At 41.7% G+C, this 20856-nt stretch overlaps 1 protein-coding gene across 7 annotated transcripts; it reads left to right on the plus strand.

Annotated features, from left to right (window-relative positions):
- The first annotated feature begins 1863 nt into the window (after positions 1–1863).
- ZNF131 (zinc finger protein 131) lies at positions 1864–18960 on the plus strand. 7 transcript variants are annotated; one of them, XM_072922040.1, is made up of 8 exons: positions 1864–2023; positions 5488–5626; positions 7023–7124; positions 8094–8238; positions 10069–10432; positions 10535–10757; positions 14357–14487; positions 16830–18960. In XM_072922040.1, the coding sequence occupies exons 2-8, from the start codon at positions 5503–5505 to the stop codon at positions 17490–17492; spliced, it is 1752 nt and encodes a 583-aa protein (XP_072778141.1). In that variant the 5' UTR covers positions 1864–2023; positions 5488–5502; the 3' UTR covers positions 17493–18960. The 7 variants fall into 7 exon arrangements, with proteins under 7 accessions (XP_072778141.1, XP_072778140.1, XP_072778143.1 ...); XM_072922039.1 differs by having other exon boundaries at positions 10069–10757; XM_072922042.1 differs by lacking the exon at positions 1864–2023 and adding an exon at positions 2068–4812 and having other exon boundaries at positions 10069–10757.
- Positions 18961–20856: the final 1896 nt, after the last annotated feature.

A 20856-nucleotide genomic window follows, 5' to 3' on the forward strand; every position in this document is an offset into this window, starting at 1 on the left:
AAACTAAATTGTATTGTTTTTTAACATAGCTCTTGGAAGTTTTGGAGGTAGTGGTGGGAAATGACACACCCATCTCTGAGAGAGGAAAAGGAGAACATAAGAGTTATGGTTTAGTCCATGTAATTTTATACTTGAAAAGCTATTAGGACCAAGTATGAACTGTTCATTTAAAACCTTCAGCCTAACCTCACAGTAAAACTAGATGGAGGAACCCATGGGAAAAAAAAATACAGTGGAAAATGCCATGAGAAAAGAAGTAAATGGTCAGAACAAACCATACATTAATCAAAACCAAGCAAGCCACCAACACTGGACAGGTAGAAGGCGCTGGAATGGAAAATTTTAATTCTTGTTTTGTACTCTACTACAGTGATAGCTGTAGCAATATTTCTGTTTGGAGTATAAACTATTGGAGATATAGTTCTTCTACTAAAAATTAGCTTTCCTCTACTTTAAAACAAACATTCATATATTTTTAAATGCAGGAGGCATCAACATTGCCTATGTACTGTTGTGTACCAGAAAACAAGAATGGGTGTGGCAGGCAACTCCTAGAATGCAAATAACTGTCTGAGCAGACTTACCGACAAGATCAACAGCACTGTTATGTTAACAAGGCCATTAAGCAATAAGCACCATGGGAAAGGGATGGAGTTCATAAACAAGTCAATTTTCAGGAATTAACATAGGCAAGCTCATTAGAGCCACAGCATGAAGCTGCTCTTCTCTTGTCAGCTTCAGCATAGAGGCTGTCTGTTCTTACAAGTTAAATTATTATATTTGGATGAGTACATTTTCATCTTGTGGCAGGACATGAAACCTGTATGACTCGGGGTCCCCTGAAGATTCCAGTGTAGAAAAGAAACCCGAGTTTCACGTTGTCAGTACTCAGGCAGGATGGCAGAAGGGCTGGTTGCAGCCCATACCATGCACTTGCTGTCTCAGTAAGGTGCCTTGGCCAAATAGCCCAGGAGCTCTTGGGATCTGCAAGCTGCTGCCTGGGCCTTTCCTTCCTCAGCTGCGGGGACCAGGAGCTGGAGAGGCAGAGCTGAGCACCACAGAGTGAGACTTGCTGGGCAGTACTGCACTTTAGACTTTCCAGCTTTTGACACTGCTTCATGATACCCATTTTGGGTACAGCTCAATCTGAACTATAAAGTAACACGGTGTTATGGAACTGCATGGAAGAGTGGCTGTGCAACAGAGTCAAGAGAACACAGAATGAAGAGGATCCTGTGGTTATGAGTCCTGCTTGTGAGGGGGTGTGTGGCCCTAACACTTGTCTTCCAAAATGTTCTGACATGCCAGACTAAGGAATGCACTGCAATGCAACTGTAAAATGCATCTAGAAGGGGAGACACAGGTACTCCTCATCTGCAAGAGGAACAGAGTTGAACAAAGATGATCCAGGGACTGGAGTATCTCTCTTATGAGGACAGGTTGCCAGAGCTGGGCCTGTTCAGCCTCAGGAAGAGATGACAGAGAGGAGACCTCATCCCTGTCTGTCAGTGCCTGCAGGGAGGTGTCAGAGCAGGGACCGGGCTCTGCTCGGGGGTGCTGAGCAATAGGACAGGAGGCAATGGGCAGGAACTGATGCACAGGAACTTCCCCCTGAACATGGGGAAGAACTTCACAGCACAGGTGGCTAAAACAGATTACCCAGAGAGTCTGTGGAGTTTAATTTCACAGACACTGAAGAACTGTCTGGAGACAATCCTGTGCCATGTGCTCTGGACGATCCTGCTTGAGCAGGCAGGCTGGAACAGATGACCCGCTGTAGTCCCCTCCAGTTCTGTCACGCTGAACCCGCCACACTACACAAATGGACTACAGCTCCCAGCATGCCCCGGGCCGCAGGGCCCCGCCCCCGCCGCACGCGCGCCCTGTCGCGTGGAAGGTGAGCGCGGGGCAGGCCGGGAATGCGAGTCGGGATTGGCCGGCGCGCGCCCCGCTTTCCAGCGTGCCGGGCAGCAGGAAGCGGCGGCGGTGGAGCGGGAAGCGGCGCGGCGAGGAGCTGCTCCCGGTGAGTCCCCGGCGGAACCGCTTCCCCACCCCTCGGAGCGCCGCGTCGTCGGGCCGCGACCCGGCCGGGAATTGAAAAGGGATCGATTTAATGCGCGCTTTGATGACGTAATAAGGACTAACGAGGCGGCGGCGCTGCCGCGCGCTGGGCTCGGGGCGGCAGTGGTCAGGTCCCCTCTCGGGGCGCCCCGCGGGACCCCCGTGCCTGCCAGCGCCGCCCGCACCGCGCCCGGATCCCCCGAGAGCGGCGAGCCCTGGGCGCGGGCTAGGCCTTCCGCCTTCGCCCGCTCCGGGCGCTCCGCGGCCGCTCATTGGCTTCTGCGTCCGGGGCGAGCGCTGCCCGCGCCTCGCTATTGGCGGAGGTCGCGCTGACTGACACCGGCAGCCGCCAATGAGGCTGCGGGGCGCGCGGGCCGCAGCCCGCGGGCGGCGCGCGCGGGTGGCGAGAGCCCCGGGTGGGGCGGCCGGGGGTGGGGGCGCCGCCTGGCGGCTGCTGTGCCCGCGATCCCGGCGGGAGCGGCACCGATCCCGCGTCCGCGTTGCGGGGCCGAGGGGCGGGATTGGAATCGTGCCTGAGCGCTGGTTTTGAGGAGATCATGCGGCAGTGTGCATGAAGAACTCCTGCTTCTGCACTGCCCAGGCCACGGCTCCCCCCTTCCCAAGATGGCGGTGCTGTGGGCACGCCGCATCGGCTCCTCCGGCTCACCCGAGCTGCCCCAGCACTGCCCCGCCTGGGTCTGTGGGATCCCTGTGCAGGAAACAAAACATCTGCTGCCCAGAATCCGAGGAGCTCCTGGTGTAGCCCAAGAGAATAATAATAATAACATGTTTCATTGAGGCGGATTTATAAAACCAGCTCGGCGAATCATATGCACGTCACGTGAAATGCATCCAGAGTTACAGGCTCATAAGCCTAAGGCACTGTTTCGATAACTCTTTCAAGGAAATTGCAAAGACAACTGAAGCAGTCCACTCTCTGCCGCACGTCTGTGAGACCACTCATAAGTGGGAATTTGGATCGCTTCTGTCCGTCGTCCTTGGCTGCTTTGTTTTCCCAGTTGTACTTTTCACTCCTTCCTTCAAAGCAGGAAGCTCTTACTGAACATGAGCTGTTTTGTAAGGCCTTTTTCTGCAGTATGACCGAGGTTTTTAAAATGGTTGATGCAGCTGCATTTAGATACATAGTACATTCACATTTTTATAATGAACTGCCTAACAGAAACTATGTTTCTTACTATGTTTTGTAACAGTTCTAAGAAAAAACTTTTTAAAGTATCTTGTGTTTGCTAGGCTAAGGTTGCTTTATTATTTTGAGGTTTGGGGTGTTTCTATTTAAGCTATCCCTACAGTCAGTTTGGAAGTAAAGCAAAAACCATGGGAGATGAAAATCATGAGAGCTGGATATAAAATTTTTCTTTTTAGGAATTATGATTTTTATTGCAAGTCATCTACCCTTTTGTAATGTGTCAAAAACGGTAAGAAGGATTAAACTGTGAAGTTTAATCCACATGAGTTTAATTCCCACATGTGACTTTATATAAAATACCAGATGGTGAAAGAAAGGCAGGAACTTCTGATTGTCTTAGACTCATCATTACAGATGAAATGAAGAGAATGCAGCAGCAGCATCTGTTCCCTTCCACCTCATCTTCCCCTGCACGCTGGGCTCCTCTGCCCACTTGAAGACCCTGACAGTTGTTTCCTGTGCAAAATACAGAATACGTAGAATTTTCTCAAGGAAGGATTTGCTTTGATGTTTGATCTTTGTGTACTGTCAAGCCTCTTCAACAAGAAAGGAGATTTAATCCCTGATATAGAGAAATTACTTGTGGGTAAAATTGCCTTCTTAAGCTTATGAAGACATACTTCATTGATCTCAGACCTAAGGGCAGGCTAACAAAGCCTGGGAAAATGGGTGTACCACTGATAGGGGACACGGAGAATCTAGAATTTAGAGGCCACAGGGAAATGTAGCAGAAACCCCAAATAAGGAAGAAACTGATTAAGCAAACTTAGCAATTGTGTTGGAATTGGCTCCAACTGGATAGCAGGTAATTCTGACTGAGGGAGATTGCAAGGACCCACCCAAGAAACCTGATCCAAAAGAAGAGAGAGACTGAGCATGTGGACTAATTAGCACAGGAAGCAAGAAAATAATTAACCAGTAGAAGAGAGAATACTAATTAATTAGGGAACTATGTTACTTGTAACCAATGAACACTAATCCTTTTGCTTGGTAAAATGTATAATAATTAGTAAAAAGTTTTTATAGTGGGTATTTGATTTGTGGAATTCTCCTGGGCACCCAGGCCTGCACAACTCTAAAATAAATAATCAGTGCCACCTCAAGTGTGTAGTTCTTGGCTCATTGCACACCAGGTAACGAATCCAACTTTTGCAGACAGCGTTTCTGTGGTTGGCAACGTAGCAGTAGCAGGTAGGGCTGGATTTCCCTAAGTAGTTGCTTCTGCTCTACTTATTTCAATTCTCTTGGCAAAACAACTTTTTCATGGGTGACTTTTTTCTGAGAGACAAAAAGGAGTGTGTCTTTGTGGTGTAAACAGGAACTCCATAATTCTGTTTTTCTGCAGCATTCTAAGTGTAAGCCACATTAGTGTGGGAGTTGAAGATGAGCGTTGCTGCATAGATCTGAAGTAATTTTGCCTGGAGGTAATTTGTGAAGTGATTTCATTGAAGCACTTGGATGCTCTCCTGAGGTTCTTCTGGATATGCAGCAGACTACTGTCTGCATCTCATCCACAGGCACCGAATTCTGCTAACCCTCTCCAGGTCTGAGATCCTCTGCAACTCCCACCCCCAGCTATGTTTATTGTGTTAGTAAGGGAGGAAGTGCTATCAGACTACAAGCATTATATGTCAGAAGGCTGGCAAAGAATATTTCACTTTACAAAGAAGTGTAAGTAGGATGGATGAATAAGCTTGAGAGCGAATGAAATCCCTGGCAATTGTAATGCACTCAGAAATTTAAAATTGCTGCTGTATTACATGCATATTTACAGGAAGTAAACAACATGTGTTCATGAGCTGCAAAGTATGACTTAAACATAAAAGTTTTAAGAACTGTCTGTTAACCAGGTGGATTGGAGGGATTGTAAGAACTGTATGAATATTCTGAGATTATGCTGCTGGTATTGGATGAGTAGCTGTGGGATGTTGCATTGCTGTAGTATTTGCTTTGAGGGTGGTGGGTCCCTGCTGAATCTGTAGGATAAAGAAATAGCCGCTTTGGTTGTTTCTTCATGTGTCCAAATAAGACAATATTTCACATAATTAACTGTGCAATCATTACCTGTTGGCTAACATTGGGTAAAAAAATGTTACAGTTTTTCCATTGGTTTTGTAGTCCTGGCAAAGTGATAGATCACATTTGTATAATAACCTGACTCGGCACAGTATTTACTGAGTGGCACAGTATTCTTAATCTCATACCACATTTGTTTTCAGACCAGGCCTTTTGCCATGGAAGCTGAGGAAACGATGGAATGTATCCAGGAATTCCCTGAACACTATAAAGTTATTTTGGATAGACTGAATGAACAACGTGAGCAGGACCAGTTTACAGATATCACTCTGATTGTCGATGGTATGTACAGGCCTGAGAAATAGTTGGTATTCAGAGAATTCTGAAAGCTGTGCTGGAATGCTGTTGGATTTTTCATGGTCAGATGTCAAATGGGCTATGAACCAATTCTTAGTTCCATACCTGTGTGCAAATTACTTGTAATTCATTGTAGTGGTTAATAATTTTGCTTCTGCTTTCCCAAACAAGAGACTAAAATGTTTTCAGATAGAAGCCCTCTTTGAAACTGCTGTGGTATATTTAATGTGCTAAGGATTCCCAAAACATTGTTAAAATACTTTTCTCTGATTTGAGCTGACTGCATGCAGAGAACTTTTACAAATACTGTGTTTAAATTTAAAAAACCCACACCTTGAAACAATATTTGCTTCTCATAGCAGCTTCTCTAGTATCTGTTTTAGTGTATACTTAGGAAAAGGGTAGAAGCACACACTTTTTGTATGTGTTCTGAGGGCATAAGAACTGTTTTAAAAGGATGATGAATATACTAGTGCTTATCGCTTCCTTAGAAAAGATGGTATGTGGTAGATCATCAATATCTTCATATTCCAAACATGTCTTAGAATGGATGAGCACTGCAGGGAATATAGTGTTCCCTAGGCCAGATTTAGCTAAGGGAGTAGCACCGGACCTTTTAAAGGATAGCAGCAACTCACTTGAAGAAAAAGGATCCTACAGAGTCCAGATTAGAAGGAGGTAAGCAAATGAAAAAAAATATTCTTCAGGGACAGCCACAGTTTCACTAATAGCGCTTGCCCTGAATGTTTGCTCCTGCTTTGTCATTACCAAATCCTTGTGTTGAACTCGGAGCTGGTTTTGTGTGCAGCTGTGTAGTTCTAATCTGTGTGGCTTTCTTTATCCCTGGTACCACTGAGCCCTATGAATATGCATGCCTCCACTGGGGAGAAGAAATATGGACTGTGAAAGACAGAAAGAATAGAGCAGAACCACTTTTGTTCTGTGGTGTTTATGCTGGCAGTGGTGATAACTTATATCAGTTATAAGTTTGTTGTGTAGGAGCAGCAAAACCACAATGTATACAGAGCTGAGCCCAAGACAAGAAAAGTTTGCATAGAAATTTCCCATAATTCATTTCTTAAATATCTGAAAATAGAAATGAGTGAGTGAGTCAGTCACACAGTCAGTGAGTCAAAGGAGTGAGTTCTCCAGCTAGTTGAGTTGCAGAGCTTTAGCAAGGTCAGCAATGTCAGCAAGATTGTGTGTGAGAGGGGATGAGCCAGCTGCAGTACTATCCTATTTTACAAGGAGGATCACTCAGTATATGCTGCTGGAATGGATGTTTACACTGGGTCGTCTTTTTTCCTGCATCTGGACTTACTCTGCACTATGAAGGGAGGAAGGTGTTACCTTAAACCAAACGTTTTGTCTCCATTTGCAGGTCACCATTTCAAAGCTCATAAGGCAGTTCTTGCTGCCTGTAGCCAATTCTTCCACAAATTCTTCCAAGATTTCACTCAGGAGCCTTTGGTGGAGATTGAAGGTAATCTGACTTGTGCAAATAAAAACCATTCAGAATTATGTGCTCAAACTGCAAATTATTGTAGCATCCTGAGTAGAGTCTAGTGTATAGAATCATAGAATGTTTAGGGTTGGAGTAATAGAATGTTAAGATTATCTAGACCCAACCTCCCCTTCCATGGGCAAGGATGTCTCCCACTAGACCAGGCTGGTCAAGGCCATATCTAGTCTGGCTTTGAACACTTGAACATGCTTGGTCATTGCAGTTAACTTTCTAGATCTTAGTTCTTGAGTTGTTCTGAGACAGCTACCATAACTGGAAAGAAAGCCTCCCTGAAGAAAAATCAAAATGAGAACAGTATTAAATGTATTGGAACGGATAATGTGAGATTATGTGGTGCTTTTTCATTTTTTTCCCCTCTTCTTTCCCCTAATACATGGCTAGTGAAGGTCAGGCAGACCCTGTATATGTTTTTAGGACTAGCAGTACTACACAAAAGCTTTCCCGAGAAAAGTCATCCTGGTCAGCTGAAAAAGGCTGTCAGTGGTGACCAATGGCAGGTGCCTTGGCTGGGATGCAAGAGCAAGGCCAACATGGGGCAATACTTATGTGGTAGGCAGGGAGGAGATGAAATTTTTAGAGCAGCATTTCAGCCTCCAGGAACAGTATTTTTGTGTTTAAATCTCTATATTATTGAAACAGCTCTTTGTCCGTCTTACCATTCCTTTTATCTTTGTCATGGCAAAACTCCACAGTTGTTTCAGACTATGTTTCTCTAGTAGGATTTTTTATTCCAACATGAGTGAGGTTGGAATTATATAAAGATCTCTTCCAACCCAAACCATTCAGCGGAGCCATTTAAGGGTGTGACCTTTATAAAACTGGCGACTACAGTACTGTGATCAAAATGCAGGCAAGTGTGCAAGATTCTTTGAGAAGATGAGGCTGCAGAATTGTTAAAGGTCGCTTGTTTCTCTTGCCTGTACACAGGTGTTAGTAACATGGCATTTCGTCACCTAATTGAGTTCACCTATACAGCAAAGCTAATGGTACAAGGTGAGGAAGAAGCAAATGATGTTTGGAAAGCTGCAGAGTATCTACAGATGCTAGAAGCAATCAAAGCACTTGAAATCAGGTAAGCACATAAACCTCTTTTTCTTTCCAACACTGAAGGAGAAAGTCTCAATAAGGCTTTTGCACGAGTTGGCTGCCAGTATTTTGCAGTGCTGTTCCTTATGGTGGAACCTCCTTAACTTGTGTAGAACCATATATTCTGCTACTGTAACATACATTTCAGAATTACACAAGGTAAAATAAGAATGTCACGATCATTGGGCTAGAACTCAATGACAAGTGACATGGCTTCTAAATGTTGCTGATGTTGTAGGGCAGTGACTCTGTGGTACCTGATAGTTGGTCTCTGTGCTGTCTGATGGTCCACACCTGATTGACAGCTGGCTGTGCAGTGACAATGTGTCTCTGGTAATCAGACAACATTAATAAGCTTGTGCTTGTTTTGATTTCATGGTGCTTGTTTTGTTTTGTGGTGTTTTGATTTTGTGTAGCTTTCTGCTATTTCTGAGGGAATAAGTAGCAATCTTAAAACCTCTTGCTGCAAAATTAACCTCTCAAACTTCTTGAATGAATGTAACTGTTGAAGTCGGTTTTATGTGGGTTCAATACTCAATCAAATGTTGCTGCAGCACCTGTTATCCAGTACCAGGAACTGTAATCTATTGCAAAAGTCTAGCTTGAAAAAACTGGGTGCCAGTCCCATCATGCTGTTTTTCATCCCCTTTCTTCCATTTCACTTCCATAAAGTACTTTCATGTTCTCATTCCTTCTGCATGCTACACTAGTTGCTTTTGGTATGTGATCCAGGAGCTCCTTGCAATGTTGCTGTGATCTGGTAGACATTAAAAATCCAAGCTATATGAAACTGTGTTTAGCTACTGTTTTCCTGTGTGTACACAGATGAAGTTGCCATTTATAAGCTGTGGCCTGCATTACATCATTAGTTACACATCTGACAATATGACTTGGAGATACTGGGCAAAGTCTTGTCTCTTGTTACTAGAAAGCCTGGAAGTGATAGGGAGTGCATTACATGAAAGGATTCATCATGGTGTAGAGAAGGTTAAAAGCACACTTACTCCAGTCAGTCTATTTGATGGGAAGATAGACACTTATTTTTGAAACTGATGATCAGTAGTAAAACCTCCAGCACAGTAGTGCTGTGGATGACTTGAAAGCATTGACCCACTCAGCTGTGTCTGCGTTTGAGATGCCATGCCTATCCCTGACATTTTGGAGGAAGGGGATTGTGTGTGTGTTATGCAGAGAGAGCAGCACAGAACTGAGGGTTACGATTAAGCCCAGAAAATTAAATTAGAATACTCCTTTCACATCCTTGTGCCTTTTTCTAATGTGAGCTATTAGCAGTGTGCCTTCCTGAATTATGGGATACGTTAACCCTTGTGTGTATAATCATTGTGTGAAGTCACAGCTAAAGTGTTTTCTGACAAACTCTAAGTACTGCTTAGAGTTGCACACAATCCAGAGCTTAAGAGGTGAATGGCATAGGAGGGACTTAAACCTTATTTCTGAGTAGGCAGGACAAAGACTTAATTATTGTAGAGGAGTTTTCTTTCCAAGAACAGAATTTCACAAATTCGTAATCAGTCATTAGGTTAAGTGGCTTTTCTTCTTGATAGATGCTTTGTATCATTCAAGAAGAGCTACTTATTTTAAATATTTAAAGATATTCTATAGCTTTAACGTTATTTTACTGCACTATGGAGTGTAGATTAAGGACAAATTAGCTCCTGATGTGCACACAGATAATGCTCTCATCATTCAACTTTGAGAAACAGCAAGGGGAGTTTTGGATGCAGAACCTCATTACTAGACAGGAATTATGTCATTGTTAATTGCTCTTAACCATATTTATGCAATTACTTTTCAGGAACAAAGAAAATTCATCACCCTTAGAATCAAATGAAGCACAAGGTAAAACTAAGCCAAAAAAGAGGAAGATTGCTGAAACCTCTAATGTTATCACAGAAACACTGCCATCTGCAGAATCAGAGCCTGTTGAAATTGAGGTTGAGATTGCTGAAGGGACGATTAAAGTGGAGGATGACAGCATTGAAACCCTTGAAGAAGTAGCTTCTGCAGAGCAATCCATAAAGTACATACAGACAACAGGTACATCAGATGAATCTGCTTTGGCTCTTTTGGCAGATATCACCAGCAAGTATCGTCAGGGAGAGAGAAAATGCCAGATGCAAGAAGAAGGTGATAGTGCAACTGACCCCTCGTGCAAACAGGTAGAAGGTATTGAAATTGTGGAACTTCAGCTGTCACACATGAACAATTTATTCCACTGTGAGAAATGTAACCGTTCATTTAAATTGTTTTACCATTTTAAGGAACACATGAAAACACACTCTACTGAGAATTACAAATGTGACATATGCAATAAAAGATACCTACGAGAGAGTGCTTTGAAACAGCACCTCACCTGTTACCACCTTGATGAAGGTGGTGCCAGCAAGAAGCAAAGACCTGGCAAGAAAATACACGTATGCCAGTACTGTGACAAGCAGTTTGACCACTTTGGGCATTTTAAAGAGCACCTTCGGAAGCACACAGGTAAGAACACTGTTACAGTCTTGTGCTTGTGGCCTTCATTCTAGTATTTTGGGCTTTTGCACATTTTGGGGAAATTGATAATATGCTGAAAAAAATAAATGAGTCTGAGTGCTAGAAATACTTGGCTTCTAGTTATAACTAAAATCGTGGTATGTCTTTATGTTTGTTCATGTTTTTTGTTTTTCATTGTTAGGAAATTATATATAGGGGATTGAGTCAATTAAAACCAAGCACCTAAAACCAGAAAGTAGTAAGGAAGCTTCTCTGTCAAGTCTTTTAAATCTTAGAGATGTTTTTCAAAATACTTCCTTAAGTCATGTCCCCTACTTCAGAAATACCGAATTGAGGAACTACTTTTATTTTCAAAATTTTGTAGTAAATATTTATGTTGAAATATTATTTGAATCACAATTTTCTTTGTGGAATACAGTCTAGAGAGTTTCTTTATTTAACAGAACTTCTGAGCAAATGCCAAATAGACATAAAATACCCTCAAAGAATTACGTCTTATCCCATCATGTTTGGAAAGTCTTACCTTTGCTCTTGTCTCATCTCATCTATTATATGAATTTGCTTAATTAAGCAAAACTACTAAAACTGGCAAAACATTCTTAGTCATTATAGTACACTTTTTACTGTAAAATCTGCCTCTTTGAAATTTGGGTAGCAAAAATCTTTTGAGTACAAAGTGATTTGTGCTCCTCCTTCTTTTTAGTATAGGAGATTACTTCTTCATCTCACTGAAAAGTCAGCTGACTGAATAGACACTGAGAATGACACACAAAACTGAATGTAAAATATATGTGGTCTTGATCTTCCAGATATTTTTGTTTAATATGCTGGTTATGAGTCATAAGTAAAAGTTTAATGGAGGGTAGCAGCTCTATTTCTTTTGCAGCTTGTTATTGTTAAAGCCTTTTAATCGGAATGTCTTAATTTAATTAGACTGTATCTATATATGGGACTGCTGAGTATTGATATATAGCAGTGTCTGATCTATTCTAAATAGCCTCTTAAAAGTTCCTTTTATAAACAAGCTTCTGGAAGTCCTTATCCCCTGTAAAGCAGGGAGTGTTTCTCCATTATAAGCAATTCAAATAGGCGCTAGTTAGCAAAAATCTGTTCAGAAAAAAATTTGTGGCAGATAACCAAAGTAATCCAAACTATGTAATATGTTGGTTACTCTTGCAAAGAATGTATTTTGATTCAAAGCAAGTTAGCAGATCACAAGAGATACAAAATACTTACTAAATATATAGTGATCTACTAAGTATAAACTATGAAATCTAACTACAGTTTAACATTTTCAAAAGTCTTAAGCTTAAAATCAGAACAGATATCTGCATTTAACTGTGGTCTCCCGAGGAGAATGAAAAAGCTCCCTTTTTGTTAGAGGCTTTCTAAATTCTGAGCTCTGTATGCCACTGGTTGAATGCTAAAATAAACTTGAAAGGTCTGTAAGAAAATGTCCTAAAAAATATTTTACCCTGTTGTTCAATCACTGTACCAGCAATTACATTAAAATAGCAGAAGGGCAGTAATAGGATGATAAAATGACTTGGGTTGGAAGGGCCTTACACATCACATAGTTTGACCCTCTGGGACCATGGGCAGGGTACCTTCCACTAGACCAGGCTGCTGCCAGCTACATCCAACTGGGCCCTGAACATTTCTCATGGAGGTGGTAACCACAGCTTCTCTGGGATACTTGTTCCAGTGCATCACCACCCTCTGAGAAATTAATTTCTTCCTAATATCTAACCTAAAGCTACTCTGTTTCAGCTTAAGGCCATTCCCTTTTTGTCATTATCACTACATTCTCTTAAGTTCCCTTTCCAGCCTCCCTGTAGACTGCCTTTAGGCACTGGAAGGTGCTCTTTGACCTCCCTGAAGCCTTTTCTTCTCCAGGCTGAACAACCTCAATGCTTTCAGCATGTCTTCACAGCATAGCTACCAGGAGGATCTGTTCCATGATTTTAAGGCTTGGAGGCGGGACTGACTGGCCTGTAGTTTCCCAGCTCTTCCTTATATCCCTGTTTTAAAAGGGTTATATTTCTGCTTTTCAAGTCATCTTGAACTTCACCAGACTGCCAGACCTCAAATTTTATGGATAAGTTGCTTAACAACTTCCTTCACCAGCTCTCTCAAAACCAGCAGATGCATCTCATCTGGTCCCATGGACTTCCTTTTTGTGTTTGAGTTTGTCCAGGAGCTCTTTGGTCATCCATGCATGCTCTGTAGAATCATAGAATTACAGAATAGTTTGCATTGGTAGGAACCTTGAAGATCATCTAGTTCCAAACCCACTAGCTGATTGGGCAAAGTCCATGATTTTTGACCTGCAGGACTGAGGGCAGTTTAGCGTCTTCTGCCTTTCCTGTACCACACTCTCCAAACATGTAGCATTTTGTAACCATTGAGGGGAAGGGAATGTTCCCACCATTTAACATCTTTTTGTAGCTTTCAGGTGCATAAGTAACACTTCAGCTACTTGTGAATTTCTTTTAGGAGGCAATTAGGAACTTGTAATTGTTTCTAGAGATTGTTTTTCCACTGCAATGTCCAGTAACTGTTGCATGCCTGAAAATGCAGGCTTTTAAACAGCTAGGATTGATCCTCATGGTATTCACTGAAATGGCTCAGTTTCTTTTGGAGTTCATTATCCCGTTTGTTTCAGTAGTGATGTTGGTGGCAGTACCTATACAGATTATTACAGACTTTCAGAGGAAACGCACTCTTCCAGGTTTTCTTGTAATTTAGTTTGCTTGAATGTCATTGTGTTTGTGCATGGTGCAACACCCTGTGTTGATTACGACTTGATGACAGCATAGTACCTTGGATAATAAAAAGACTGCTTTCAGCTTCCCCTGCTGTTTTCCTTAGCTGGCTTCTACACTTGATACCATGGCTGAAATGAAGTGGCCAAACTGAGGGGAATTTTTATCTTGCTTGTGTCCATTTGTCCTGCTTGTGTCCCTCTGTGCTTTCCCTTCAGTGTATTTTGGGGAAAAGTTGGGTGCAGGGGTTTTTTTGTTTGTTTGTTTTGTTTTGTTTTTTTGTTGTTTGTTTGTTTTTTGGGTTTTTTTGGGGTTTTTTTTTTGTTTTTTTGTTTTAGTATTGATTTACTGTTATTTCATAATCATTGTGTGCCAGCTTTGTTTTCTGGAGCTCAGTTTCAAGCATAAGTTGTTATTACTGAAAATAAAAGGTTGTATTATTTAAATTCTTACTTCTTTAATATGTCACTTTGTATATTGACTTATGTTGATTCTTTAATTGTAGCTATTATCAGATGAAAAGTGTGAAATAGCTCCTATTTCTTTAAAATATTTTGCTAGATTAGTAATATAATTTCCACAAATACCTTAAAAGCTACTGGTAATTGTTACATTGGTTTTCTTCTGAATGAGAGTTATGACTCTACATCAGTTTTTTTGCCCTTTTATATTCAATTTTCATCTCTTTTTCTGCAGAATAATCCCACTGTCCACATCTTTACAATGTATTTATCAGCTTAGATGAGAGAGTGAGAGGAAGGAGACCTGAAAGAAGACTGTGTGGTTTTATTCACTTACAAATCCTTGTATCTGTCTCAACAGGTGAAAAACCCTTTGAATGTCCAAACTGTCATGAACGTTTTGCTCGGAATAGCACGCTGAAATGTCACCTGACAGCGTGTCAGTCTGGAGCTGGTGCTAAAAAGGGAAGAAAGAAACTGTATGAATGTCAGGTGGGTAATGGAAATAGGTTAGGTATCTCCCTCCTTCAAGGAGTGTAGGAGGACTGAACAGGAGAGGCAGTGAGAGTGGGCTTACGTCTCTAAGAGCTACTTCAGTAAAATAATGTTGAATCACAGACTATGCTGAGTTTAAAGGGACCCACAAGGATTGAGTTCAGCTTCCAGCCTTGCACAGGACACCTGGAGTCACACCCTGTGCCTGAGAGAATTCTCCAAATGCTTCTTGAGCTCTGTCAGGCTGGTGCTGTGATCACTGTCCTGGGGAGCTGCTCCAGTGCCCAACCACCCTCTGGGTGAAAAATGTGTTTGATATCCAGCCTAAACTTCCCCTGGCACAACTTCAAGCCATTCCCTAGGGTCCTGTCACTGGTCACCACAGAGCAGAGATCAGTGCCTGCCTCTCCTCTTCTAAGGAAGTTGTAGACAGTAGTGAGGACTTTGGATCACATTCAAAAATATGCAGATAAATTCTCACATCTAAGTATCTTCATTTAAAATATGGACTTACTGATGTGGAGCCTCATAATACTTACAATCATAGAGATTCTTCTGGGTAGGCTGCATTCTACATTGCTTCCTTTTCAAGATTCTTGATACACTGACCTAGGCCTTTCCCACTTCTAAGCATGCTTCACTAAAAGTGAAGCCTAAAGTCAAGTCCAAAATACAAATTATTATTTAATTTCTTGTTTTGTTATTCTCAAATAACAATAACAATTGTTATTGTTATTTGGTATCTGTTTGATACCAAACCTACTGATTTTGTCAGGAAAGTAATTCAAATTTATTATGGCATTCTATAGTGTTTTTTAAGCAAAATGATTGCTGTAAAATATTGCTAGGGTACTTGGTCACTATATATATGTAACTGGCATTTGAAAAGCTATTGAGATAAATCTTTTAAAGAGTTGATTCAATTCATAACTCTTATTAAACTTCCTTATCCTCTCACAGATGTAGCGAATATGGATTTGTGTCCCTTCAGCCTGCAGAAACTGTACCTATTCTTGGATAAATTTTTAGTTTTCCTCTTTAGAACTAAATTTGAACATATATTTGTTCATTGAACAGAGAGGAGAAAAAGCTGTGGTTTCTTGATGAGTCCTTTTTGTGCTCTTCAGGTGTATGCCTTGAATATTGAATTATATTGTGTGGCAAGAACAGTAATTATGTGCAACAGTAATTATGTGCCTGGGCATTGCTGATAGTCATTATATTTATGTATGACTAAGTAATTTTGAGTCTTTAATATTAGTATTTTAAAAACTGTATGTGCAGTCTCTTTCTGAAATCAGTCTGGGGGAAAAAATGTGGCAGTAGTATTACAACCCATTTTAGCAGACTTCAGCAATGGAGATGTTTGTCTTGACTACACAGACCTGCTGTTGAATTAATCCTGTCAAATACTCCCTCCATCATCTTTTTGTGCAGTTACTGAAAATGATGAAGAGATTGAACCTCTGGTTTCAAAACTGTTTGCCAACAGTGAAGGGGTATTGAAATGTGTGTTCTTGTTGCTTTCTACAGCCAAACACATTTCCATGGACAAAGACTCCTGAGCCTGTGGCTTTTCTACTCCAAGCCTGACTCTACCCCACTCTTCTGTTTCCTCCACCCTGCATCTCATTTATTTTTTTATTTCATTTAAGTCTCCATGTGTTGTTTTCCAGCTGTTTACCTCTAGTGCCAGCTGAAGGGAAGGAAGGGAGTTCATGTGCTTTGTGAAAACAGTATATCTGCTGTTGAGACAGTACTTTTTGCTGGAAGAGAATGAGAGGGATGGAGGTTTAAAGTTTTGTCTGTTGAAATCACTTAGGTGATTTTTTATTTAATCACAAAATGGGAGAGTTCAACCTAGCCTGTTAAACCTCATGATGTCATGAGCAAGTGAAAGCTGTTAGGAAAAAGTTGTTCATTAGTGCTGCATCTAGAATGTCAGTAAAAGAACAGTCTGTATTACGCTTTCAGTGCACCCTATTAATGCATAAATATTTTTCCACCCAAAACTCGAGTGCCAGACATGTATTGATTGGGGTATGATGCTGTACATGAATATCAGATAAGAAAACTTTCAAATGCTCTACTGACTTGTGAATTTTGTAGGTATCTTATGTATGCACAACTCAAAATAGCTCACCATTCTTTAAAAAAGAATAAAATATCAAGTCTTCCGTTCATTTGAAGCTTTCTTCTCAGCTTTTACCTCTAATATGTATCTTTTTTGAATCCAAGTAACAAGAAGCTATAAAATTTGAAGCCATGATCTCAGATATGCACTGTATTTTGTCACATTTCTGTTGGCACTGTTTAACACACTGTATCTTTTGTTTCAGGTTTGTAACAGTGTGTTTAACAGCTGGGATCAGTTCAAAGACCACTTGGTAATACACACTGGTGACAAGCCCAACCACTGTACCTTATGTGATTTGTGGTTTATGCAAGGCAGTGAGCTGAGAAGGCATCTCAAAGAAATGCACAATATTTCAGAACTATTAGTGACAGAAGAGGTTCTTCCAGTGGAAGCTATGGAAGCTGAACCGGTAACGTCAATGACAATAATAGAACAAGTTGAGCAAGTCCATGTCCTACCAGTAATTCAGGTACAAGTGGATCCTGCACAGGTAACTGTGGAACAGATGCACCAGGATCTCATACAAGACAATCAAGTGAAAGGCGCACAGATGGAGGAACTACAGGAACAGGTGCAGATCAGTTACTTGGAAGTTGAACACATTCAGACTGAACAAGGTGCTGAAGTGCACGTGGAACAGTTACATGTGGAGCACGTAAATCAAATACAGATGGAAGAAGTACAGGCAGAACTTATAGATGGAACAGACCTTGAACAAGTAGAATATCGAAGTGTTGATCAAGGAGAAGCAGAAGAAAAGGATCATAATCAAGCAGATGATGCAGATAAGGAACATCATGAGCTAGCTGAAGACTTAAAAACGCAACAGTTAGTGGACACACAAAATGCAAAAATGGATGACTAGGACACATAATGACACTGCAGTTTTAAAAATGAAATACCAAATTATTTTTGTTAACTTTTACATTGCTTTTTGAACCATCACTGGTCACCTTTCCAATATGCTGTCCATAGGAAATTGGACAAGTGGACCAAAATTAGCTTTCTTCAAGTACAATTAAACTTCTCTCATATGTGAAAAATACTTCCCCATTAATGTAGTGCTATGAAAAAGAAACTACCAGAGACCGGGACAACTTTGAGATTTTTAGCAATGAATAGCTTGTATCATTGTATCATTACACCATTCCTGGGCATATGTAAAAGTAATTTTACCTCTTTTCCTCTTGCAGTAGAAGCAAAGGCTTGTATAAATTTGCAGGATGTCTGTGGCAGGAGAGTCAGTAAAATCTGAGGGGTTCAGCTATGTACCTATGAATTTTTGGATCTTAACTTTCAGGCTGGGCTAGAAACACTGTTGCTGGAAATCTTGGAGCACATAAATCCTGTGCCTTTTCGATACTGGGTGGTTACATTTCCACAAAGTTTCTAGAGTTCTTGAGAACTTAGTTCTCTAAAAGGCATTGTAGGTAATGTTATAGTGCTTTATATTTTGCTTGAAATTGCCAGTTACTGATTTTCTTTTTGCATTAAATTTAGAGGCGGGGGGCTGAGGGAGGGAACAGACTTTACTTGGAGGCAGCAGGACATGCTAAATGGGACATTTAAAAATAGGAAAAGCTTGGTAAAGTCTGTGATAAACATGGTTTGGAAGAAAGCTACAAGCAGGCTCTTCTATAAATAATCATTTTTTTAAATTAATATGTTTAAACATAAAGAGACTTGTCTGTATAGTATCAGGTTCTTGTTTTTTTTTTAAATGAAATTCTGACACTTGACAAAAAGATGTGCTAAACATAAAAGGAAAAGCCATAGGTATGAGTGCTAAACTGTGGATTGAAAACTAGAAGTGTAAATAGTTTAATCAATATTAGAAAATAAAACAATACCAACCATTAAATGTTGCATTATTTGTTTCATGCACTGTATTAGGAACAACTGAATGACTGACAATTAAGGGCCAAGTTCCAATGTTAAGGATCAATCTCATTTTTAATATGATTAATAACTTTTTACTGTAAAGTTAGATTCATTTATAAAATGCTTGTCTATCTATGGTCAAGGATGTTAAGAATGTCCTAATTACTGCTGAAGGTTAGAGGTGCTCAAAACTCCTGAAGAACTTTATTTTCAAAGTCTTAAATGAAGGAAAGAATTTTTGCAAGGATAGTCCCTACTGCTTTTGCTCATACTATAGATCTTAGTTAAAATCAGGCTTTTCTATTCCATCTTCAAATGCCAAACTGTTTCCTGGAATTTGTGCATTTATTTAGTTTCATTCAATATTATTGTGTTTGATCATAGCCTTTGAGAAGCCGTTGCAAAAGAAACATGGATCACAATTAAAATTTCAAACAATTTGATTAATATAACTTGCCTTTTTTTTTTTTTTAATTATGTTTTGTGTTTTCTGAGATGCAAGTAATCTGTGACGAGATTCTGTGCAGGGGCAAGGATGTGGCCCAACGTTGATCATGACAGTAAATTTTAGCTATTATATTTGTACCTGGTTTCTGATAAGCATCTTGTCTTCTGATAATATGGAGGGGACTGTTTGATTACCTGCCAAGCTCTAAACTTTTTAAGTATAAATGCATATTGACAAAGACTGTCTCGGTTGGATTTAAAGGAACAACGTGACTGTGCATCTGACCAACAAAACTATCTTTTGTGTAGTTTTTCAGTCGAGTGTAAATTAAACAATTCTACGGTATTGCCAGCAAGGCCGTGGTTGGTAAGCACTGCTCCTTGGTTCTGCTTGCTCTCCCCTTTCCAGCAGCAGTTCGTTCGGCTGGGATCTGCAGGAGCGGAGCTCTGCGCTGTGCCCAGCCGCGTCTGTCCCGACTGCCAGCGGCGCGGGCGGGAGCGCGGTGTCCCTCCTCGCCGTGCGGACACGGCGGAAGGCTCTGCTCTGGAAACAATTCCGCTGCAGAGCGCCGTTCCCCCGTCCCCTGCAACTTCCTTCCAAATTACTGAAGCCCAGGTTCTTGCCAGAGCGTCCTTCGTACCCGTTCCCGCTGGCAGGGAGGGTTGCGAGGCACGGGGAACTCCCAGGGAGGCGGGGAAATGGCGCGGCCGCGGTGGCAGCAAATGGCGGCGCTGGGCGGGCCCGGTGGCCGCGGCGGGGTCCCGGGAGGGCCGGGCCGGCGGGGGCGGCTGCCGCTCCTCACAGGGCGCTCAGCCCAGGAGCGGGGCTGCCGGCCGGCGGGCGAGCCTCCCCGCCAGCCGCCCCCGCAGTGCCGCCGGAGCTGTTTTGGTAGTGTCAGTAATGGCGCGCCGCTGCTGTGTTACCCGGTGTGCTGGTTTGCCTAGAGAAGAAGCACACTGGCGAAGTGGAATCATGGAGAGACACTCCAAACCCGCCTGATCGCCTTGCTGTGTCACCTGCTCCAGGGGGTCTTGGTTTAGCAGGGCTTGGCCTGGAGGATCTCCAGAGGCCCCTCCAGCCGTCGAGAATCCACGGGTTTTCCGAAGCGATAACTGGTGCAGCATCCCTAGTCTTCCTAAGGCCGAAGCTCCTCAAGCCCCTCGGCAATAGAAGGCAGTGTCTAGGTGTGAGACCCCGGGTTCCAGTCGTTAATTAAATGGAGATTGTTTGAGGCATACACTTCTTTTATCTGCGACCCTCTCACACTGGGGGCTAATTGGAGCCTGAGGCAAAAACCCGTTTTGATTCAAAGAAATCTCATCCCACGTTTAACCTACAAAGTACCTGACAGATTCCATGGGAGGAGCAGGGACATGCTGAAGTGTTTTCTGGGTTGGGTTGTTAATTTGGACAGAACAGTCGGTGTTCCGCAGCCTCATAGCAGGAGGGACAGTCCCCGTCAGAGCAAACCTGTCCTTTCAGGACCTGCTCCTTTGAGGATGTAATTCATCATCTTAGTTCATCTACAACAAGCAGATTTGTTGACATTATGGATGTACAGGTGTTCCAGCCTGTTTAGGTGGTCCCAGTTCAGAAAAACTAAAAACTGGTGCTTGTTATCAGAAAGAGAAGAGTATTTGCTCATGTGTATATATTTAAAAAAACAAACAAACAAACAAACAAAAAAAACCAAAAAAACCCCCTGAATTTAAGAAATCTAATTCTATCAAAATATATGCTTTTTTCTTCCACTTAGTAATTTCTTTTAAAGTATTTTGTCAGATCTACAGCAGTTCCAGGGCCTGAACAATCTCATGAATGGAAATGAGCAAATAATTATGTTGAGATTATTTATTTTTCTTGAATATGTTAATCATCTACTGTCTTCCATTCATTGATG

The sequence above is a fragment of the Taeniopygia guttata genome, chromosome Z (genome assembly GCF_048771995.1).
Source record: "Taeniopygia guttata chromosome Z, bTaeGut7.mat, whole genome shotgun sequence".
Lineage (NCBI taxonomy): Eukaryota > Metazoa > Chordata > Aves > Passeriformes > Estrildidae > Taeniopygia > Taeniopygia guttata.